The 25,649-nt window shown below is 34.0% G+C and overlaps 1 protein-coding gene across 1 annotated transcript in view; it reads left to right on the top strand.

The window, feature by feature from the left end:
- Nucleotides 1-25,649, top strand: part of LOC149795350 (major vault protein-like) — a 101,234-nt gene that overhangs the window by 12,488 nt on the left and 63,097 nt on the right. Inside the window, exons 3-11 of the mRNA XM_089965125.1 lie at nucleotides 4,399-4,462; nucleotides 7,359-7,586; nucleotides 8,672-8,763; nucleotides 11,535-11,604; nucleotides 13,676-13,770; nucleotides 15,368-15,434; nucleotides 19,143-19,287; nucleotides 20,400-20,516; nucleotides 20,828-20,918. Of these exons, the coding sequence (XP_089821251.1) occupies nucleotides 4,399-4,462; nucleotides 7,359-7,586; nucleotides 8,672-8,763; nucleotides 11,535-11,604; nucleotides 13,676-13,770; nucleotides 15,368-15,434; nucleotides 19,143-19,287; nucleotides 20,400-20,516; nucleotides 20,828-20,918 (969 nt within the window). The remainder of the gene's footprint in view (nucleotides 1-4,398; nucleotides 4,463-7,358; nucleotides 7,587-8,671; nucleotides 8,764-11,534; nucleotides 11,605-13,675; nucleotides 13,771-15,367; nucleotides 15,435-19,142; nucleotides 19,288-20,399; nucleotides 20,517-20,827; nucleotides 20,919-25,649) is intronic.

The following is a 25,649-nucleotide window of genomic DNA, read 5'->3' as shown; positions in this document are numbered from 1 at the left end:
TACTCTTGGAGAGAATAGAGAGATCAGGGTGCAATGGCAGCAAAGTAAGTATATGTATATAAGTATATGACTAATACATAAACATTGGCCTACCTGTCCACCAGTTACTTCACTATTTCAGTGTCTGATGCCAGTCCTAACTCTTCCATCAATGCTCTTCATCGAACAAACTGTCCCCAAGACGAATCCTTAATTGGTCCTGTTTGGTTTCTCTGACAGTTTTTCGACATTTCTTCTCAGAAAGCTATAAGCGCGGGCAATCATTGTCTGGTACCTTATCTGTGCGTGTGTGTGTTAATCCACAAAATCTGGTTTAGCCAAACTGACCATGTTATGATCTTGACAATAACGCCAATCATAATCATCAATTTAAAAATAAAAATCCTGTGTGAAGCAAAGCTTTACGAAAACATTGCTGACCCCATTTCTATCTGACCATGTTGTGATCATGACAATTACATCCAGTCATAATCTTCAAAAATAAAAAAAACGTTGTGTGAAGGCCAAAGTTCTATCAAAACATTGCTGACCCCATTTCTGTCTTTCTATATGACCATGTTATGATGATCTTGACAATTAAGTCTGGTCATAATTGGCAGGTTAAAAAAAACAACAAAACAACTGCTGTGTGAAGGCCAAAGCTCTATCAAAACATTGCTGACCCCATTTCCTGCAAACTTCGGCGTTAATGATATAATAATAACCTTATTAGGCATGTACTTTAGCCAACACTTCTTTCAATAACAAAAACCTGGCATCCATAAATGGACATTGGGAAAGATAATCAGATTACTTACCATACTGTAACTAAATATTGGTTCTGGACACATATTAATTATAAAATGTGGCCTCTTGTGAGGGGTAAATTTTACATTTGTGCACTAATATGTTGGTCGCTGGTCATGTTAAAGGAGTGGCCTTTCTAGAGCGGTATGTTTGAACACAAACTCGTCGGTGCCAAGGGATTCTGGCCACAAAGAGTGAGTGGCTGCTGGTCAGGGGGGCCATTAATGAGGGGGACCACTGTACTTTTAATCATGTAATGCAAATCTGATGTAAAAAGGAAAATCTTAGAGTATGGCTGGTGACCATTAATATATGTCACAGAATTTGTGTTGTTTTTATGTTATACTTCATGTTTATCATATGCTTTTATCTGTTGTATTTTGGGTCTTATATTGTACTAGTAAGCGTCTGTTAGCATATCTTATTAATCTGTTTTTTCAAAGATGTTACCCAGTCGTCGTAATACATTAGGAGAACTACTACTACCTCGCAAATCCAGCCCTTACAGACTTAAAGTGTTTAGCTAAAAAGCTAAAGGTTATTGTTATCACCTCTTGATACAGGTATTGGAGTCAAATCCCATGAATACTTTAGTTACTAATTCTGCTCTTAAGACTAAGCGGCCTTGCAATTCACATACCAGTATTTTTAAAGTTTTCAACCTTAAAGCAAGTTGGAGGAGTAATCTTTTAAAAGGGAAGTAAACTCCATCTTTGAATTTCCAATTTTTATTTTCTTTCTTTCTTCGGTGACAAAGTTTCTGGGTTTTCAGTATCATCACTTTGCCATTTTCACACACTTAGGTGCCCTTTGTATATATATGCATACATTGATAGTACATCCCCTCATATTGCTGGTTGTGTGATCTAGAAGACTTGTATAATATTGCTTTACAATTTTGCCTACGGTTGGATACATACAGGTAAGTCTTCTATATTAGCGTCCACTTCATTTTTATATTATGTAACACTTTACTAGTTTGACCTTTCCTATAGGTAACATTGTATTACAACTGTTATTATAGTGTCTACTTCATAAGTATCAGTAGTGACACTAAGTACATTTTTGTGTGCATGCATTGTGTGTTCTATAGAAAACTCAATTAAATTACTGTATAGATTCCACCACTGTATATTATTTATAGGTTACTGCATTTGTATGGGAAAATATGAACAAGTTTTTTTGGATGTAAATACTGCACGACCTTGGGAGTGCAGTATATCCATCTGACAAAACGAGTTCATATTTTCCCATACAAATGCGGTAACCTTTTTATTATATGCTAATTTTTTCAATCCTACCTAATGCTTAATTATATTAACAAAATACACTACACGAAACAAAGTAACCGAATGTATGCCGCATTTCAAACTAAATACACAAGCGCATATTTATCATTACACAACAACAACATTATTACTGTGCACATAACTCCGCCCAGATAAATTTGAACTTAGTTGTGTGCTCGACATAACTTTCAAAAGAAAATGGTGTGTCTAGTTAAAATTGAAATTTTGAGTCATATTGTGAATGAATATGCATTGCAACAACTTTTCCATTTGATCTGGAATGAATAGATTTTGATCTTTTTTTCGATTCTACAAAATTTCATGATTATGGACTCTTTTTGTATGTGACAATTCCACATGAAATACTTGGGATTGAAGAAGCTAGGGAGAAGCATGTTGACATCTGCAAATGTGTTTCTGTTTCTGTCATTGAATGTTTGAAATCATAATGTGGGAAAAATATGAAGTCTTTCATTGCAATTATCAAAAAGGCGCTATGGAATTTAATGCTTATTTCATTTTGAGTGCAGTAAGGAGGATGTAATTGCACTATCATCAAAGTTACAGTACAGTTTTCAAATGTGTAATCAAGATTGAGAACCCATGACATGACTCATATAATTCAGATTTGCAGAACTAAAAAAGTACATTTTGAGGAAATTCAGGATGTAAAACTGTAAGTATATTTTTTTGCCATTCTTATCACCAGCTAAAGAAGGCAGGATATGACTTGTCACTTGTATGTTATTAGTAAGGACCCTTTCTTGCATCTGGTGTGTACTGTAGCTAGCCTAAATCCGAAATATTGTATCAACGTGGAATGTGTCAAAGCAGCTGGTATGTGGCAGTCCACGAAACATCTGTTTTAGTTCACTCAGAAACATTTAAACAACCACAACGTAAAGTGCCTCTTACGCAAGTGTACATGATTTGTTTACAAATTGAAAGTGCTGGCGTCTGCGTCCATTGTTTGTTTACAGTAGAAAGTAGTTCCTTTATGCACGTGAATGCTTTATATGTATTGGCATGCGGGTTCAGTATCGGGTAATACTGCACGATTCTGACAATGTAAAGTTAACGGGGAAAAAGATGAGCATATAATAATCATAGCTTAATCATAGAGTCCTCTTCTATTATTTATTCATTATCTGAATCTTGTAAAATATTGTTAATTGACCTATGCTTTTCAGGATGATTTTTAACCATTTAGCCATGAAATAGATTGCTTAAAAGACAGTAATAAGCACCCCATGGTCGTGTCTGCACTGTTGATTTGTGTTGATAAGACATTAACACCTGTACTGGACAGTGGCATTTATTGCTGCTGTATTGCCTATAAAGCTTTCATTCAACTTGAACATATTATGCCCCTCCTTCCCCAAATGAAATGTTCGGTCCCAGTTATGATGATAATTTTTCCATGTAGACAAGCATATGTCATGATTAAACTACATCAGATACAGTTTTGACAATGTTATGGTTGTCCAGAAGAACTCAGTTCTGACCAGGATTGCTTAGAGAATCCAGCAGAGAAGTTGGAACACCAGTCCCAACTACCATCCAGTTTCTAGCAAGTGTAGTGATGAACACTGATGACATTTGCATTACCTTCAAACTCACTACTGAGCTATTGAGAGTGACAAAGATGCATCTGATTAAGACTATATTTTGCCATCCATTGGATTTTAAAGACAAAATCTTGGTGTATGTTTTAATTTAATGTCAGTATGGTTTTGATTACATGTATGTGTTTGTACATATGTATGTGTATGGTGATGATATTTGACAATATACTAAGTCTACCAACTATTTGTTTTCTTTGTAAGTTTATTAAATGATTTGAACAAGACAGACAAAAATTTTATGCTTTGAATTTCCAGTCATTTTATGTAGTCTTATTGAAAAGTTAGCTTATATTCAATTGGATGATGTTGGTTTATTTGGTCATGTGCACTGACTCCCTTAGGACTTCAAAATACACTTTTTAGGTCTCAAAAAAATATAAAGTTGGTCCTAAATAAAAATACTGCTTGGACATCCAACATGACTGCCTTGGCACCCATCTTATTATCACTACTTGGCCTGAATGGAAAGGCATGATAGAAATAGTGTTTTCACCAAGAGACTTCAAAATGATATCTAATTAGCCCTAATTTAATACGGTGCCAATCTGACCTCCAATATGGCTACCATAGTGAGCATGTTAAAAATCTTGTTTTTGCTACTCCTGTAAGGATTTAAGTGACTAAGCTTTACTTTATAAGGGTTATTTTTCTCACATTATTTAGTTAATACTGACAGCATGCAATATTTTCTTTTCCAGAAAATTTGTTCCAGGAAAAGGATATCAGCAGAAGCTTGGGCAGTCTGAAATCAGGTTTCATAAGGTAGGTTGGCTTTACAAATAAGTATGGTGATACATAGATGAGACTTTGCTGGTTGTGTTGATGGTTGATGACATGCTTTTTCAGAAGATTTCATCAGCTGTTCATTACATTTGCTATCTTATTAGCATCAGCAATCTGTTCTTGTTTGGTGTACAAGCTATTCAAATTCACCCAATGTAATTGATCATCATATATTTCTTTGGCACTGATCACACACTATTCATTAAACTAGCTTGGGGTACACTCAGTTCTTTCGGTCTAATAACAACTATAACAGTCTTATTTCTTTACTTTCTGGGTTCTTTTGATGTGTCCAGTTGGCACAATAGACCCAGATTTCTTGTGGGAAAGATGAAATGTTTGGGTCACTAACAAAACCTAAAATGAACACTTAACACTGCTGGTACTTAGACTGTAGTTTCTCATTGCAATGGACCAAATGGACCTGGCCAGCAAATATTAAGGCTGAATATGTTAAATATGTAGAAATGATGAGGATCTAAAGATGGAGATCATTCTTGAGGAAAACTAACATTTATGGTTATCGTTTTGGCTGTCAAAGTTGGAGATACGGATGCTTCTAGAATTGGAGCAATGAATACATCATTTAGTCCAGTTGGATTTTGTTACTGACTGTGCATGTGTACCCTATATATTTGTTTATAAGTTGGGTCCAACTGCAAACACCAAATATCCTGATTTACCATTGCATAATTGTATGAATTAATGAATCCAGAATACCATTCATCATTATCAGTCTCTCGTGTCAGGAGTATTCTGTACTGGGACTTTAATTCCTGATGGCCCGAGTGACCATTCTCCATGTAAATTAATTTTGAACATTTGAGACTAAAGCTTTTCTTTCCTGTACACTACTATGGAAATAAATGCAGCAGTTTTTCAGTGAAGATTTCATCTTCTTTACATTTTCTCTCAGTGATCATGGGCATATGCCTAAGATCAAAATCAGAAAGATATTTCTGTCAGCTAATGAAATTCGTGACCTTATACTTTCTTGTCAGTGAAAATACTCTATTAACTAATCATGTTATATACTTATTTCAGTTTCAAATCAACTGTAAGGATCTTTTATCCTGATTTTCTTGTTTATTTTTTATGAGCTCTGTGGGCACCTTGCAGGGAACTTTCTTATGCCAAAGATGAAAAATAAGGATAATTACTGCAAGGCTGCAGCCTTGAATGAACCCTGGTTTTACTCACAAGTTCATTTTGATTGTTAGAGTGTTTGTATTTTAACAATTTATTTTGATGTTGTGTTCCTTGACGATAGAGCTTTATAGTTGTATAGAGAGATATTGGGTTTGAAGGGCAGGATACTGAGTTTTTAAGCTTGATAGAGTGTGTTTGTGTTGTTTTGGATTTTTAATGTAGCTTTAAAAAAATTCATTCATATCACTACAATGTCTGCAGGATGGCAGTTTATAGTGATGTCTTGCACTGGGGCATCATGCCGCAGACATATAGCATCATGTCCCACCCAGTCACATTATCCTGACACCATGCCTACCAGCTTGATAGAAGTTACTATTTCAGATCATGACAAATCAGATCCTTTATTTTTATAAAGCCTTGATGGAGTTCAATTTTTTAGCTTTCCATGACATCATGTACAGGAGTTATGCCCCAAGAATGTTTGTCTTACTGAATTTTGTTTACACAGCATAATTACCTAGATTTTTTGGATTTCAACCAAATTTAGCATGCAGTTATAAGTAATGATGTAACCATGAATTTGTTGGTTTTCCAGCATTCTACAGTGCATACAGGAGCTATGGACTCCTGATTGACCTTCCTCTGGGCGGTGGTTGCAGCAGCATGACTTTAATTAGGTTGTTGGATTTCAACCTAGTTTGTTTGTTATGGTGCTTTTTATTGATGAGCTATTGAAGAAGTCTTCAAGTCTTCCACAGCATCATTTACAGGAGTTGTAGCTCTGAATGTCCACCCTCCTGACATTAATTTCTACAGAATTGCATTACCAAGGGTTTTTGGATTTCAGCTAAATTTGATATGCTGCTTTATATTGATAAGAACATGAATAATTCTTATTTCCGGCAATCCACAACTTCAGTTAGAGACGTTATGGCACTGGATTTCCTATCCTCCTAACATAATGCAATATAACATTTCTGAAGATTATTGGAGTTCCAACTTTAAACCACTTTTATATTGATAAGGCCTTGATTGAGTTTAATTTCTAATATTCCATGACATCATTTACAATAGCTATGGCTTCTGATTCTCCATCCTCCTGACCATGGAGCATTACTTTACTATGGATTGTTGGATTTCAACTAAATTTAGCATATCATTTATAATGAGGAAAGTTTTAATTAAATTTTGTTTCTAGCATACCACAGTATTATTTAGAAGAGTCATGGTCCCATATAGCCTGTCCTCCTGGCTTTGGTTTCCATGGCATAAACATATTTAGGAATGTTTGATTTCAACCAAATTATTCATCAACCTTTATATTCAGTCTTTTAAGGAGTTGGCTTTCAAATATTCCTTATCATCATTTAGAGGAGTTATGGCCACTGGATGCTCATTGTAGTGAGTTTGGCCTTTGGAGATACACCCATCAGCTCAAGTTCAGTATTTGTTGCAGAAGGAAAGAAATATAGAGAAAGGAAATAAGAAGTTTCATCTGATGGCAATATTGAATGATAAATCTTCAATAAAAGAGATCAGATTGTATGAAAGGAATGTGAATTCTCAGTATCTTTGAGCACTGTTAATAATTTTGAGGGATAAGACCCTTAAGATGTTGAGATAACTAATTCTTCATTTATAATACAATGGTGTATAGGAGGCTGTAAAACATTTCAGTTGAATCTGAAAACTGCTAATCTACACAACTTTTTGTCTGTTTCAGGAGCCATTCCCTCTCTATCCAGGGGAGTCTTTACAAAATGCCACAGATTTTGGAAAAAAATCCAGCAACTATTCCCCTGCTATCCTCAAACTGCCAGTAGTTAGAGCTAACCATGCAATACAACTGGAAGCTGTCCTTGATCATGATGATGAGAATGGAGTATCTCGAAAAGCTGGAGACAGATGGCAGCTGGAGGGACCTCTCATGTATATGCCAACTCCCTACAGTGTATGGCAATTTGTTTTTAATACTGGAAAACTACCTGCTTCAGCAGTTTATATTAACCTTAATATGAAATATGTTAATGTACCTCGTCATAGACATTCCACTTTTTCATATACCTTTGTCAGAGTGAAAAGTTTCACTTCTAGAAATTCATAAAATCAACAGCAACAACTGTTGTAGCATAATTAGACCACTAAAAGAACAGCAGTAGTTTCAACAGATAGCCAGAATTTTCAGCAGATTGTCAGTAATCTTAACACAAGGGATAATAATTGGATCTTTCAGAGAACAGCAGCAATACCTTTAATTTAAACAGATTTTCAGTCAACCTTTACACAAGGGAATGTTAAAGATGACATTAATGTTACAATAGACTGGAAATACTGCTCCATGTCTTCAAATTGTCCTGCTTTTTCAGTTACACCAAATCATCTATTTTGGTGTATAATGAAACAGTTTTATCAGAAACTTCTTGTTACTAAATCATAAGAAAATCACACTTAGAGATTACCTACAAGGAAGTTAGACATAGAGATATGTAACCTGAAATCCTTCATTACTTCAAGTGAACTATTTCCACCTTAGTTTCTGAATGTTGTTTCTTTATCCATATTCATTGCTGCCAGAAAGGTAAATCTCACTACCAAATCTGGCCTAGATATTGTAAAATTCTTGAGCTGTAGCTGGAGGTTTAAATTAACTCCCAGCCTACCAGTGGTGACTTTCAAAAACAAAATGTGAATTGTCAAATAAAAGTCTCAAGCTTAGTGCCTGAAAATCTTAAAAACTTTGAAGTCCAAGTTTTAGCTTGAGATCTTATTTCAACCAATGACAAAGGATTTTGTATTTTTCGACCAATATTGCTTGATTGGTTGAATGTGGAAATTCAGTCTCAAACTCAGCTTCATAGTTTTATGGTTTCAAGGTCAGGCTGGGACTGAAGTTTTGGTCCCCATGGTGGCAGGATTACACTGTTAAGACTCATGTTTTTCTTTCAAAGTTTTGAAGAAGGCTATGCTATTGTATATGTATAGCAGATGTGGATTGAGGGAGTCAGATAACTGCACAAAAAGAACATCTATTTTCAGAGAATAGTCAAGATAGTGGATCCTGTCATCATAAAGACTGGGGAGGCCCTGGTCCTCAGAGCAATTCAGGATTGTGAGGATATCAATGGAGAGTAAGTTGAAGCTCGTTATACTTAATTCAAATTTTTTGTCTTGTTCATTAATGGTACAAGTCTGGTACCAACTGCAATGTCATCATTGTCAAAAATTCAATGATGTTAAGATTTTATCTTAAAGTTGTTCAAGGGTGCATATTGTAAATCAGTAAAGAACAGGATGTCTGGTACAGTATTACTGAAGGCATATTTTCTTCCATGCCACGTAGAATATCTGTCTCCATGTAATGGTCTTTACTGAGATTAGTAATGAAAACTTGACCCATGTCACAAAATTAACAATAGCTTAATGAGTATTTAAAAATAATACAATTTTCACACATTCTAGATCATAGATTCTTCTAATCAGATGCATCAAGACAAATGAATGCTGCTGGGTAATTGTTTCAGTTAGACAGTTTTTTGACTCAAATCAGATTCCTGATGCATAAAGCTGCAGTGCAGACTTAAAGCAGGTCATAAATTGTAAATAACTTTCCAGCTGTCGAGTAATTTTCATTTACTTTGCCGTTTTCTTTTACAGCACTTATCTGTGATTATTACAATGGTATACAAAACATTTTTATGTTATAATTAAATAAGAGACAGAAGTCACAGTAACCTTATCATGCACCCAATCTCTCCCTGATTTCATGGCACTAAGACACACTGCAATAACACGTCAAGTCACATCTGTTAATACAATGGTAGTTAAATAATACCACTTTCATCTGTTATGGATTCATTATTAAAAGAAAGAAAGAAACTTGATTTTGCTCACCCATATTTCTTGGCCAACTGCCAACGTATTAACATTGAGGTAGACGTCTTCCTGGTGAGTGATCTCAGGCCTGCTTAGACTGCTTGTTGAAAGTTGTTAAACACAGCATGGTTGTAAGATTAGACTTAGTGTTTTGCAGAACCCGAATACCCAGAATTTCATTCCTGTGCCATTTTGAGGACTGACGGCAGACCTCATTCCCCTAATCCAGTCATGGTATCTCTTTACTGATCGTGATATTTTTTTAAAACTCATTTCAGATATCAAAATGTACAAATTTGTTTTGTATGGAAAATAAAAGAATAGGATAAACAGTTATTTTTATTACTTACTAATAAAAATTATCTGTAAAACTGGTCTCTGGTACAAAACATTAGACCCTGAAAAAAATTTCCTTTCTACAGTCCAACAAAATCAAACAACAAACCTGAGAAAGAAAATTGTAATTTTTACCATTTAGAGGGTGGTGACTGGTACATGGAAGTAAAAATGTTAGCAAGAAGCAAACCAGTACATTAAGTTATACTGTGAAATGTTGTAAATTCACTGGGTTCCAGTTTTGGTAGTTTTTGTGGCTGAGCTAAACCTCAGATTTAATGTTAGAATAAAATACCATAAAATGAGTTATGAGCGACCTCTGCTATGAATGACAGCTTGTCTTTCTGACCACATTCATAATGCCTGGATTGATTTTCTTATATAAACACTCTGTCATGAGCGACCATCTGCTGAACGAGACCACCAACTGCGATGTCTTGACAAAATATGCATTGCTATAAACGACCACATAGCAAAAACAAGGAAAAAGAATAATCTCCACTGACCTTTATTTAATCCCTGTAACAATGACTGCTTTTACTCTCATTGACATTGTTCAGAAACCTATTCCCTAATTGTTTAGAACTTTTTGTTTTGATAAAGATATTTAAAAACACCTGAGAACGTAATTAATTAGGAATAAAATAGGGGTATTAAATGTATTAGCTCAGACGTGTGGAAAAAGAAGTTGGCATTTTCTTTAAGATCACCACATTTAAACCAGATGTTATCAATGTATAGCTTAACTAATGAACTTAATAACTGCAGTATGGATTAAAACTTTTTGCTTATAAATGCACGGAAATGAATGTTGATTTAACCTTTTACAGTGATATATGCAACATTGGGATTTCTTTTGCTTTATTTTGTAAAGGAAAGATCCAGCTAAATTAGGTACCCACAAATATATACTTTTTATCCAAACCATGATATTTGAAATCCACCAAAATACAGTGTTTCACAGTATTATGAGAGGTAAGTTAAAGAGTGGAACCATGATCGTTGGTTTTATGTAACATTTGGACAGATTTGGGAATACTCTAAAGTTATTTTCAAAAATAAGTCCTGCAAAAGAATTTTTATATTTAAATATTTTTCCACTTTCACTACTTGCTGTAAAATTAATGTGTGTAGAAGACACATTTCCAGCATGGACAGAGGGGACCTATTTATGTCATAGATGTCCATTGCAATTGCATAATATTAATAATTTTACCTTGTCACATACTGATATTGGCACCCTCTGTGAAGGTGTCACAACGAGTGTAAATGTACCAGAGTACTGGTTGGTATATATATGCTTGACTAATGTTAAAATGTAATATTCATGCATTCAACTAAAAGGAGACACAAAAAAGTTCATGAGATGGTTAGTTAGAGTTTTACTTCAAATGTTTTAATTTGCTTGACAGCAACCAGAGGTTAATATAAGTTGCTTACAGAATGAGAAATTTGCATACAATAATATTTTTAAAACACCAAGGAGGATACTTCCTTATGACTTGCTTCTTTTATTAGCATCTCAAATTGTGCTGCTAATAAAAGTGGTACATTTGTTTACTTCAAATATTTGTCTTTTGTGCATGCAGGGAATATTTGCACTTCATTTTTAAAAATGTCCTGTTAAAGGGGTGTGGTCATGACAGTTTCTCTGAACCTGAAATGTTAATGTTTTTACATTTTGTGCCAGGAAGCGAGTCACTGGGGAAGAGTGGTTGATCAAAGAGGAAGGAGCATACCTAGCAGGTGTAAATGAAGAGGTGAGTGGGGAGTGAAAATACCTAGCAGGTGTAAATAAATAGGTGAGTGGGGAATGAAAATACCTAGCAGGTGTAAATAAATAGGTGAGTGGGGAGTGAAAATACCTAGCAGGTGTAAATGAAGAGGTGAGTGGGAAGTGTAATATTAATCATAAATGTATTTTTAAAAATTTTGTCTGAGTTAAAAGGAGCTGCTGCTGTCTATTATATGTGTACATTTATGTTGCAGATGTTTATCAATTTTATTTTCAGAATTACCTATCAATTTGAATGCCTAGCAATATTAAAAGACAAATTGAAAGTTCTTCCACTTAGGCTTGCCCCATAAAAGAATTCCTAAGACCATATTTTGAAACCCTGAAGTTTGAAATGGTTTCCCGGCTGGTGTATGAATTGTAGATGATTTTTCCTTTATGGAATGTCTCATTGTGTGTCATCAGTGCTGCAACTGGGAATTGGATCATCAGTTGAACATTCTGGAAGTTAGATGTGTCTCAGTTGTTCAGTTGAAGTTCATAGAACACTGCAGTTTTTTCATCTTCTGTTTGTCCAGAGTTTTCTCACGTGGTTTTCATTATTGATTTCAATTTAGTCATGTCAGCAGGGTGACACTTGAACCACAGACCATCGGCAGTTCTATTGTGACAAATTCTTAGGTGATAATGTTATTCAGGGGTGGCAGTGGATATAGGCATATGGCTAGCATAAATTTTTTAAGCTAGAACTGGGCATCTTTCTGGACATTCTTTATTTTAGATTTGCTTTGGATTAAAATTTGTAGATGACCGCTGTTACTGTCCCTTGTTCTTGTTGATCTTTTATTGATTTCTATATACTCCTCCCCATTTTTGTCACTTTTTAGTGTAATGTCTTCCTGCTTCAGTTGTCGGTTTCTATCAGTGGCTCTGAAAACAAATAATTTTATATTGTGGTACCAGACAGTATCAAGTAAGGCATTAGGGTTGTAGATACCATGTTGACCAGAATTCCATAAAATTTCTTCTTGTTTCGAGTTACTGGTTCACTTTGTTTGGGCAATTTCCTAAACCTTTCAAGATCTTTGTGGCAAAAATTCAGCACTTTGTGGCTGGTAGCAAAATCATTTGATGTTGAAATGCTGTAGTTGTAGTTCTTGTCCCTTAAATATCTGTCCATAGCTATGTGGTAACTAGTAAGAGTATCTGATTAATTGTACAAATCATCCAGTTTCAATAAAGTGACATGGTAAGCATTATTGTAAGTGTCTGAATCAACAGGAGTAATATTGAAAATGTCCCATTTCTCCGAACGTGGGGGCATTTCTAACCAATCACTAAATTGGACATGACTCCCAGACCTTTAAATATTTAGGTTTTTTACTTTTAGTATGAGATTTCAGATCCCTGGCCATAGTGGCAAATTACTTTCTCATGCGATGTTTGGTGTTATTTTGCATACCAGCCTCATCTGAAAAAACATTGTCAAACATTCCATCCAAAATATTGTCATCCTCAACTAACTCTAATTTTCAGCTATAAGTACTTTGAAATTCCTATAAAACTCCTCATCACTTCGTTCAATATTCCCCCTTGTGGCCCCAGTGAAAAATTTGGCCTTTTTCACCAGCCATGATTGCCGACAGCAGATAAAGAGTCATTCTACCAAGCAAAAGACAACTGCATTTTTATTAAAAAATCTGCCAACATTTGTTAAGATTACAGTAGGTATAGCATTAAATAATTTTCAAATTTTAGGTAGACTATTATTGAATATTTTATGAGGTACAAGTAGTTCCAGGCTGTGTGTATGATATGGATAATTTTTAGCTGTGTCATATGGAAAATATTGAACAGCTGTATCAAACACCAGATCAATCATGTAAGATTAAATGGTTTTGTAATAAATCTAAAATATATTATACACATGGAGTTTGCACATGTGGCCAGTTATGTGATGACCTGTTATGCGGCCAGTTTTCATTGAATCTAACCTTCTTTGTGCATACAGTTGATATGTGAATATATGGTTGAATGGGAGATTTATCTCTTCTATGGATAGACTCAAATATCACCAATTTATGTGTCATCTTCAGGTGGTACGTGTAGAGAAGAAACAGACCCTAACCCCAGAAACAGGTCTTATATTGAAAGCCAAGCAAACTCTGGTGGATTCCGAGGGAAAAGACAGGTTAGTTACCACAGTATACCAGGCACATAACAAAATATACCATATCTGCTTCTTCTTTATATGGCAAAAAATAATATATTTAGTGGGAAGGCGCTATCAGTAATCAGTATTGAGCAATCTCTGAAGTCAAGCAGCAGATTTATGCTTTTGTGCATTGTATTGAAAATGAAAAATAAATGTACACAATATATTTCTTGGCAAACCTAGTATTGTCTAAAAAATTTCAGTTACAGAAAACTGCAGGTATATTGTCAAGCATGTCACATCAAGTGAAAAGCCATTATGTTATATCTCCTATCATTGACTATTTACCCTTTATCTTTTCTTATCTTGTAGATGTACATGTTTTATTTGGAAGGGTTCTATTCATGAAGATTTTAGCAAATTTAACTTTTTACCCCAGGTGACTTAGCAGTCTAAAGCACTTACCTGTACAAATTTCTGACATATATATCTCTCTGCATGGGTTAGGGATTCTGCCTGGCCAACATGGGCATGTGAGACAGTTTGCCAGTAGCTTCCCATGGGACAGTGGTTCTTCTAAATGTTTTCCCAGGTGTTTCCTTAACCAAATATACTGGCATCCATGCATAGCCTATCATGTGCTCAAAAGTTTTGTTAAAATTATAACAAGCAACTTTTTATACTTGTACAACTTTGCTTTTCTGGGCATCATATAGCCTGGATTATGCTGATATACCATTCAAACCATGTATATATATATATATATATATATATATATATATATATATATATATATATATATATGTATGTATGTATGTATGTGCCATCTTCTAGACTAACATTCATGGAAATCTACACAAATATTTCTTAGCTCATTGTTGAGAATTTATTTAAAATGAAGCACAGTGAGAATATACATTCAGACAAGACTTAAATCTGGTTATAATTTGGCACATTATGTTGGATATTTTCATAGATAAATGTTAACTAACATTAATCAAGTTGACATCACGGCTTGTTTACTACATCATAGCAGAGATAGCTGCCACAAATAGGACTGTGACTTAAGTACCTGGCGGATTGCATGGAATCTACATGTATTAATCTAATTGCCAAAGACTAGTTTCTGCAAACATTTGTGCACAGTTGTTACTTTATGCATACGTTTGCAGAAACCAGTCGGTCTTTGGAATCTTGCAATATTCTGTACTCCCTCATTATTATGCTGTCTGTGAAAGCCATGGATTGTACCACTTTATAATGAAGTACGTATAATTTTACTACACATAATACAATGGGATCCATGACCATTCCTGCCTTTATAATAACATGAACTGTGGTCTGATTTTAATCTAATATTATATCAGTATAGTTCACACTCTGTTTTCCCCTGTTGGATAGGTCAGTAAGAAGAAAACATCAATAAAATACATACAATTTTGATAACTTTACCATCACAACAAGTACTTGAATAATAGGATTCACTTTGATGCCTTGTTCAGTTTCAGCAGAAAGTTTTTTTGGCCTGAAACCTAAAAAACTGAAAACTCACAAACTAGAACAAAAACATTTGAGTCCACACCAATTCAAGTTGTCAGTGTTTTATTGAAAAAGCATGTCATCTTTTATTCAGACTTGCTGGAGAAATGTGGCTGGTTACTGGAGAAATGATGACAGAATACTTAACTGAAATTGGTGTTGTAAGTATAGTGTTCCAGCCAGATGATTCTTACTCTTCCAAGGTCAGTGCCCCAGCTAGATATTTCTTACAGAAGGAAGGGCAAGATGTGATGTGTTACATTGCTCTGGGGCACTGTCTGTCAGATTAAGTTTAGTGTTTAGATTAGTTTTCAGGCTTCTTTTTTGGGTTTTCATATTCCATGAACACAGTTTTGCTTTTGGATGAATGGATGTTTTTGACTCACCTTCTTTAGACCTAGTTATCACTTATTTGATTTGCACTAGCAGTGATGGGATCAATATTGGTTACAGTTTTAGTTTAACATTTTGGTTCCCTTACAAAGTATTTCAGTTTGATGGATTAATAATGTCCGTCTCAAAGTAAGTCTATCAACAACACTGAGGTTAGTGTTTGTGTTTATGGTAATTTTCTCTGTCACGTTTGCTTGAAGAGTCACTATAACTGTTGCTACAGTCACAACTTGGTTATTGTGACCTGTGTTTCATTGTTCAGTGACTTGTTCTTACCTATTGCATTAGGCTCACTTTTCTAGGTTGGGTTGGTGTAAAGTTTCTCTTACACAATTGCCAGCAGAGTAATGTAATTTGGGATAAAGGTACTTCATGACAAATACTACACCTGTCAAAATTAGATCACTGTGATCGTTATTTCCCACCAAAATATTCCTTGTTAACCATTATGGTTAGCTTAGTTTTGCAGACACCATTTTCAGCAGACATACAGCTTGGTATGTAGATGCATTATAAAATCTATTGCTGCAGCATCAATTTGAAGTTCACATGCAATGGAACTATGTTACTTAAGTTAGGTGCTAATTTGGAACAACATTTAAAAACATAAGCATAGACTATGTTGTAATTTCTGGAAAAAGTTGCATTTGAAATAAATGATGAATTTGTTAGTGCAGGTGATCTTGCAGAATCGCACTTATTTGCTTGGTCTTCATAAGCAAAAAGGTCAGCAGACTGAACTGAATAAGCATTGTTTTTTCTGTTTAGACTTTATTGCTGCTTTCTGTTGAATGCAAGTAACATTTTAAATAAATATTAAGACAGACCACATAGCCAGCCAGCTGAACTACAATGCATATACTATAATTGAACGCTGTTCTAACTGCTGACTATCTAGTACAATCATTTGAATGAGCTATTTATGTTTACAGTGGTCAGGAGTCTGTTATCACCTGCTAGCAAGCTGATTGACCAGACTGACCATTCCTATGAATTCATAATGAACCAGCATTTCTTATGAGACCTCTGACCAGCATTCCATGATGCAATCACTACAGACATGATCAGTTAGCTAGGTTAGGGTTTGTTTAAAGTTTCTCTTACACAATTGCGGGCAGAGTAATGTAATTTGGGATAAACTGGGTCTGCAGCAAACCTCAAAAAAACCTTGAAAAACCTAAAATTTCATTTTGCCCTTAAAAACCTAAATAAGAGCCTTAAAAAACAGAAGAAAACATAAAACAACCCCACAAGACCTAATAATGTGAAAAATGATGAATGGCTCTACCTCAACCAGACAAATTAAAGACAGTTGTTTTATTCCATCATTCATTTGATAGACCCATAACAGCACATCATTGTCAAGATGTTTAGAAGAGCAACAGTTGTGCCATTTTTAAAGATATTTTTAAAAATTGTAACTGATGTGCCTTGCCTAAAATTGTTTTGAATTAAGTGAGTCAAGCATGTAATCGAAACTAGAAGATGCATTGCCAACATAGCAAAAGTAGTACATATAGTTAGTGACATCATTCTAAAGGCTCAAAAATATGTTACACTGCTAGGTATGTTAACATTTGGCCCAAAATCGGCACACTATATAACAATTTCATAACTTTTCAATCACCACATATGTCATTTTAATAGATCTGATCACCAGCTTAAGGGGTACAGACTTCTGGACTGCACCTTAGGCAATTGTTAGCACCAACCTATAAACTTATAAATATGGATGAATCCCTTCATTTTCTTGAGGAATGTTGTTATTATCATGACTTCAGATTTACTTGTCAGTTTTCAGGTGCGCGAACATGTGCAATTGAAACACCTATGTACATTCTCTTATTTGCCAGGATTATGTTCTGTTTTAGAGTAAATCAAAGCAAGGTGTATTCAGATTTACAATTGGGGATGATTTATCCCAAATTACCCTAGATAGGAATTTAGGAAAAACATATTATCACTGTCTTGTTAATTCACCTTGATGAAATATGGAATATAACAACATTTAATTAGTTTATGGTTCTATAAAAAATGTATATTTTGACATGTTTGAAAATTTGCTGTTGATAAGAAAAATTCTGACCTCTAAATGGCACAAATGTTGATTGTATGCTAGTTTTAGATGTCAACTTTTTGTCAGTTCCTTGTGTAATATTTTAGGGTTTATATGGAGAAAAACATGAATTTGTAATAATGAAACCCCAGTAAATCCAGAAAAGGTAATATTACTCCTTAAACATGCTTAATTCAAAATACCATGAGCATAGCTGGTAACAAAGTAAATTTTGTTTCCAACTAAGATGGCTTTCAAAACCAATGGTTGGAAAGTGACAGTGACCTTTTTGATGCATGTTGTGAATATAAAGTGTGCAGGGGATAAAGTAGAGGAAATCAATGCTCTTGAAAAGTATCTGAATGAGAAGCTTTAAGAGCTTAAAAATTCCACGTAAAGAAAATGTATTGGTACTATGATAAGGTATTGTTTATAGTGTACAATGTATTATGTATTAATTGTGTATAAAACTGCAGGTCTAAATATGACGTTGGCAGAATGTTTAAATTTCTTTAATTGGGTATTTTGCTGGGAAGTATGCAGGACTTTTTAGGTGTAAATTTCTTAGCATTTTCAGGTATTTGTTTTTAATTATTTATTGATTTTCACTTTATCTTTAATTTCATTTTATTTAGAAACTAACTCAAAAGCATACTTTTTTCAAATTTTTAGAAAATGTTATTCTCACATTAACTGCTTTGTGCCTTGGACCTCAACATTTTTTAAAAATGTTTTTTAAATCCTGAGAAAATATAAGATAAACTTCAAATTTTAAAATTTAAGATTACTTCTAATCCTGGGTAAGGATGCTTCATGAAAAACACTACATTCTTCCATCAAAATTAGAACGTTGTGGTCTATATTTCCAACCAACTGTTCCTTGTTAGCAAAATATTCCTTTCTTAGTTGCCTCATGGGTGAAAGGTCATATGCAGAGATATTTTCTCCACATGTACCTTATCTTGATGTTAATAAAGCACACAGACAGGTCTTTAATGCCACATCAAAGTTAGTCATGTTTGTTTTATCAATTTATCTCTATTTGACTTCATCTAATTATTTTTAGGTCTATCCAAAAAGACATTCAAGAAAATGTTAATGGAATTGGTTTGTATTCATTACTATGCTGTGCATTTTTGTAGAGAATGATGAATGAAATTAATAATCATGGTTGAACTAATAGAGTATATCTCTTGCATAAAGCAGATCCATTAAAAAGCAAAAGTTCAGTAAGAGTTTTTCATTTTTTAGTGTTGTAAAGACATGAATTTTATATGGAGTATTTTTGTCCCTTACACTAAATTTCATTTTATGATAATTAAAAAATTAAGGAATGAAAGAAATGAAACCAGTGGAAGAAAAAAATAAGGATTTCAAAACACTTGCTAAAAAAGTTAATCCTTTTCTTAATACATTGCAGGAGGTTGTATCCCAAGTGAAAATAACAGTTTTGAACCGCCACCAGTTTTGTGTCATTATGAACCCTGTAGACCCCAAAACAATGAAACCTCATTTTGGTCAGAGACAACTAAGGAAGGGGGTTTGCACCTTCTTCCTCCATCCAGGTATGTGACATATTCTCTGAATCGCTGATTTTTCGGGCAATTAAATTTTCATGGAAATATTACATGTCACAAATCATAAATTGAAAGACCTATCTGAGATGTCTCTTGGCTTGAAATTAAAGACAAATGAAACCCTTCCCCCCCCAGCTTCAAAAATTGGTATGGTGAAGAACGTTCATGGTAAAATTATGTGTCTGGATCCTGCAGTAGTATTATGCTTGCATTGCACCTCAGTGGTATGTAGTTAAATCCATTGACACCTCCCACCCACCCCATGCATATCCAACCCTCCAAATTATGAAAAACCTTTAATTGGTATGATGATAAAAGTTATTAGCTTTGAAATGAAACTTAATTTTTTCTACATAAGCACAAAATTTATTTTTTAAATTTGTCTCCATTTTTTATGAACCACAAGGCCACTTTAAATCTGGGCATCTTCAAGCAAAGTTAAGCATTCACACTCAGCTCTGCCATTTGGATCCATTATGCATGTACAATATACAGGGCTGGTCACTGCGACTGTAAATATAATTACTTCAACTTATATACATGAACATGTGAAAAACTGATCAGTTGATGTTATATTTTCAAGCACTGCTTAGGTTGATGCTTTTACTTTAATTAAATTGATTGCGCTTAGTTTTTAAATCATATGGTTTGAATTTAATTAAATTGATTACTCTTTGCCTTTAAATGAGATGGCTTGGGAAAATAATCACAAGTGATAGCTCTTTCATACTGACCACCCATAAAAGTAAAATACTTTGTTAACAATAAACAGATTTTTTGGATTTTAATTGGGCCCCACAACAAACAGAAAAATTAGATTCACTGTTTCACTGCTGACCGATATTATGATTCTTTCTGGAATATTTCTCAGTAAATTTGATGGTTGATCTGAATTTCTTCGTAGTAGATAACCCGATTAATTTCTAAACTTATTCTTAGAAAGCATGTAAGCTCTTTTAAATAATGATGTGATCAGTGAATGTAAGAAGATTTTGGAATTCAATTTCTGCCAGTTAAATAAACATGGATTTCAACATTTTTGATGTTTCAAATCAATACACAGCTAATTGTTGATCCGATTTTTAAAAATTCTTCCTTAGGTGAAGAGATTGAGAAAGGGATTCAGCAAGCATTTGTTTTATCAGAAAATGAAGCTCTGCTTCTTCGTGCAATTGACAATCATACAGAAGAGGTGTCATCAGAAGACAAAAAGAAAGGTAAATCATCAAAAGATTTTGTTTTGCTTTTGTTAGCAGATGCCACTTCTAATCAAATGTATTTATATATCTGAGTAGAAAACATATGAAGTCACCATGGGACCTGTGATTCCCTTGTCTTGATTCTGAATCGCTGTATTATTTTTTCTTTAAATATGTTACCCAACCAGATGATACAAAATAAAATACAACAGAACAGTTCTATAATCTAATTTTTATTTTTTATTTTTAAGCAAACAAGCAAGAAAATAATTAAAGGGGTGCCATTTTAACTGTGGTTTACATCCAATAATTCATATTTTGCTCCCCAGGCAAGATTCAGCGTAAATGTGGAGAAAGATGGATGATCCTGGGACCCACATGTTACATCCCTCCCATTGAAGTGGAAGTCCTGAAACAAAGGTATTCATTTCATACTCTGTGTATCTGCCTCATCCCCCCCCCCCAAATACACACACATTCTCTCATGTTAATGTCAGGGTTTTTAAGTATAAAATTATGGGCAAGTAACATACCATTTTAGTGGTCATCAGAATTATTAGGGTCTTGCTCATGGAAGTTGATGGAATCCTGTAGTCCATCTGTCTCTCAACAACTTGGTTTTCCACAATATAATTTGACTGGGAATTGTTGTATTTTAACCACATTTGGTATGGAGCATAATACTGATGACACCTAAAAGTGGGTCATTATTTAAAGGAGTTATGGGCTGTTAACAAGACTGAACTAAATGGATATGGATTAGGTGAAAACACAGAACACCATGTAAGTGAATGAAATGTTTCTGATAATGAAGTATGAGAGTGTCTGTAAACCCAAATATTAATGCAAAATTAAATTTAAAATAATGATGAAAAAAGATGCAAACAATCAAGAACACTCTCTTAAGACTTAGCTTAGGGCCACAATATTCATTGCATATTCAAGACTTTAACCCCAAAACTAGAGCTAGACACATTCATAAATATTTTATAGAAAAATTCACTGGATGATATTATGATACTGAAATGGTCATATACAGATCCTGAAGTTTTGTATTCACCATAATGTTAACATGCTTTTCATAAAAAGGTGTGTATGTTTCATATGACCATATGTCTTGTCAAAATTTCAAATTCACAGTTCAAGATTCAAAATACACAGTTCATAATTCACATTCTTTGAATGAAATTATGCTGTGGCCACTCTACCCTCTTATGCCACTAGGTTGCCAACCATATTGCTCTCCCAGCTGTGTTGCTTTGCTACCAGATATATTGCTCTTTTGAATTGTTACAAAATCATAACAAAATATGAAAGAAAGTATATACTCATGATTATCACAAAAAGCCATTGCAATACACACTGCTTTTAACTCCCAGCTTCTATATAAATATGTTCCACAGTAAACTGAATATTAAACTTCATATCTCTAGTACAGTATAATTTGCTAAAAGTCGATCTGTTGAGAATAAAAGCTGAAATGGTAAATTCAGGTGACATTTGTGACACATTAAGACAATCAGGAATAGAATTTAATAATATTGTGAACTAAACTCATGCTTACCCCTGTGACTGTAGTAAACTCTGTAAAGTAGATGCTGCCTGATAAGATCTCGGAATCATTGTACCAGCATACAGAATATACAGCCTATAAATACTACCCAACAAGCGCAAGACCCAGGTTAAGATATCGGTGCACATCATGAGATTTGGATATCTTGATGCAATCTACGAGATGCAACCATTAATTGATATTTTGTTTGTTCAAGGTAAAAAAGTAAAACAACACTAGGTAACACTCTACGCATCCACTATACATAATCATTTGAGTGCCATGTCAGGTTATTTTTTTTTGCACCATCCCTTGACATGGCCCCAGATGGCCCATCTCCCTATCTTTGTTTCTGCAGTTTAACTTGAGTTATGGTTCAAATTACCTACCCCCCTAACTTATCTTTTTACAGCTTAAGGTTCCCAAGGATTGTTGAACTTAAACCAAATTTGACCACCATCTCTGTGTTGAAGAGACCTTGTATGCACTTTATTTCCAGTGTTCATAGCATCAGTTACCAGAGTTACGCCTATCCTCATTCCTTTACTTTCTGCAGCATAACTTTACCAAAGATTGTTGATTGTCAACCAGATTTGGTATGGGGCTTTATATCAATGAGACTTTGAATGATTTTGATTTCTAGAATTCTGTTATGTAATTTATTCGTGTTATTCCCTTTGCTTGCCACTTCTAAACCTAGATTTTACCCGCATTACATTTCCAAGGATTTCTTGTATTTTAACCCAATTTGGCAGGCATCTTTATGCTGGAGAGACCTAGAGTAAGTTCAGTTTCCACCATTCCACATTGTCCTTGAGACAAGTTATGGCCCCTTATTTCCTGTTCACTTTGGTTTCCATATCATAACTTTACTCAGGAATGTTGGATTTAAACTAGATTAATCATGCACCTTTTTGCTGACAAGACCTTGAAACAGTTGGCTTTTCAGCATTCAGTGTCATTATTTAGAGAAGTTATGATTACCCAACTTCTGACTTTTGGTTTCTCAATACAAGTTCCTCAGCTCAAGGCCCACACACACACACATGTGAACTATAGTGACTGGGACTATTTGCAATGCACCAGTCACTTAGTAGCTCTTGGTAATTTGTCCATGGTTGCTAAGAGGATTTTTTTTTGTCCAGTGCTATTAGCCTTGATTCCTTGCCTCTTATTATAGGTTTAGAAGAGCCTTATCACAAGACTTACATAGTCTATAATGCTGTTTAGAACTGGTACACCCATGTATATTATGTGCAGCAAGAGATAAAAACCTCTCCCTCCCTGCCTCTATTTTTCCATACATAACACACACAAAGTATATACCCTGTGTGAAATAGAAGACAAAGTGTGATTAATTTACATTATTTTTCTTATGACTGAGAAACCATCCTAATAAATTTCTTAAAACAAAGAGTGGGCTTATTATAAAACATTAACATTCTTAGTAAACATGTGCCACATTTTTTAACAAGGAGAGATTAAGCTTATCATTGAGCTTGTGTTATCAGCTGATTGGTATCTTATATACTCTCATATATGATAAGTCAAACTGCAAACAGCAAAGACCTATCTGCATCACATAATATGCCAGCATGATCTAGGTCTCTACCATTTCCTTGGAGTAATCAGTAGAACAAACCACATTGACCATGACTATTGGCACATTATGCAGCAGCAGATTATAATTTATATATATATATATATATATATATATATTATATACATATACCACCATGTCTGCCAATTTTGCGCATCAGGTAATTCTGTGCAACGATACATCATTTCTGTAAACATTGGATCACATGTTATTTTGGGTAAAAAATCCATTTTGTATCAGAAAGAACGATTGCAATTTAATTAAGAAAAGTGATATTCATAAAGTGTACAAAAATATCCGGCATTTCAACTCAAAATGCATATGAAAATGTGATTTGTAAATGTCAACATGAAGACTCACTCCATGAACTTCTTGAACCGGTAACCCAGAAAATCCGATTTACTATGTATCTTTTAGAATCATACAAATAAATACATTAATATAAACGATGGAAATGTATACCTTAAAACAATACTGCAATTTAATCCAAGTTTCCATTTTTGCAAGAAGTTGTCCCACACGTACAAAATTGTCTGCTACCCAACGTGTCAGCTTGCTGCTACAGTATAAATTCTCAAGAAATCCACAAGCGTATAGTCTGTTTCTAAATTCTTCAGTAATTTTTCCCCATCAGCAAGATGTTGTAAACACATTACATCATATTCATTGTTGTTTCTCTTCCACATTCATTATTACGATGAATTTTGTAAAACTAGCTATAAACCTGACCTAATTACTCGACTGAAATGCTGACAGAAACAGTCCAAAGTAATGCATTTCATTTCTGTTGCCGGATTAATAAATATTACATCTTTTCAACGCTGTGCGCAGAATAGGCCAACATATTGCGAGTCAGGAAAACATGGGGGTGGTATCCCTATGTCCAAAATTAATATTATTTTGAGCAAAATATTCTGGTGACCATTGCCTCTTCTCAAATGGTAAACATTGCAGTATTTTATTTTTGTCAATTGGTTGAATTTGTTATGTGTTTTGCTTCAGTATTGGAGACGGATACCTTAAGTGCACAGAAATGCCCGACATCATTGTATGTATCCTCGATCTGCCATGGTTTGTGCCCTAATGTGATTTGTTATGATATATTTTGACCATTTATGATGTCCTGTATTATGAAATATTTGCATCTGTAATGTATTTAATTTCTTTTACAAGCATATGAACTGCTATAAAACAATGATGGCAAAAATATCAAAGAAAAAAACTAAGAAGGATTTTTATTTTTATTTTATTATCAAATATTTGATAAAATTATACCATGTTTACAAATGTGGTGAATTTTTTAAAAGATGTTTTTCAGTGTTATTAAATAACAAAGATTTTTTCCCTTATATTTAAATACATAAGTGAAAAATTTCATTCTGTATAGTTGTCCATTTTATTCATTTTTCCTAACATAGTATAGGAAGTACATGTTACGATAACCAAGTTTTTGCATTGCTTTGCCATCACAGAAATAATTGTCTTTGGTTTGCCACTTATAAAAAGGTACAGTAAACCAAAATGTGAACATTAGCCCTGACTTTAATGGTTAACATTCGCTCCAGGACCACAAACTTGAGGCCAAATTGGCATTATTTAAAATGAACTTTTCTATTGTACTTTCTTTTATTTTAATTGTATTAAGTATATAAATCTTATTTTGTCAGTATTTCTTAATCAGTGCATACTGTTGCTGTAGACAACAGATACTGACCTAATTAATGACACCAGGATCTGAAAACAAGCATTCAAGGTCATGAGAGACATGTCACATGAACTAAGGACGGACACAAAGTTAGGATGTCGACAATATATATATATATATATATATATATATATATATATATATATATATATATATATATATATATATATATAGACTCCATTTATTTCATATCAGATAGCACTGTTTCAGTACTTTTTGTCAAGCCCACATTAGTGAGATGTGAGATATAGCTGTCACTTTTCTGCCAATAGCAGTGTCATAATTTTTTTCAAC

This window comes from Sinohyriopsis cumingii, chromosome 7, assembly GCF_028554795.1.
Source record: "Sinohyriopsis cumingii isolate HCF-2022 chromosome 7, ASM2855479v2, whole genome shotgun sequence".
Taxonomy (NCBI): Eukaryota; Metazoa; Mollusca; class Bivalvia; order Unionida; family Unionidae; genus Sinohyriopsis; species Sinohyriopsis cumingii.
This window is presented reverse-complemented; position numbering and strand designations above follow the sequence as displayed.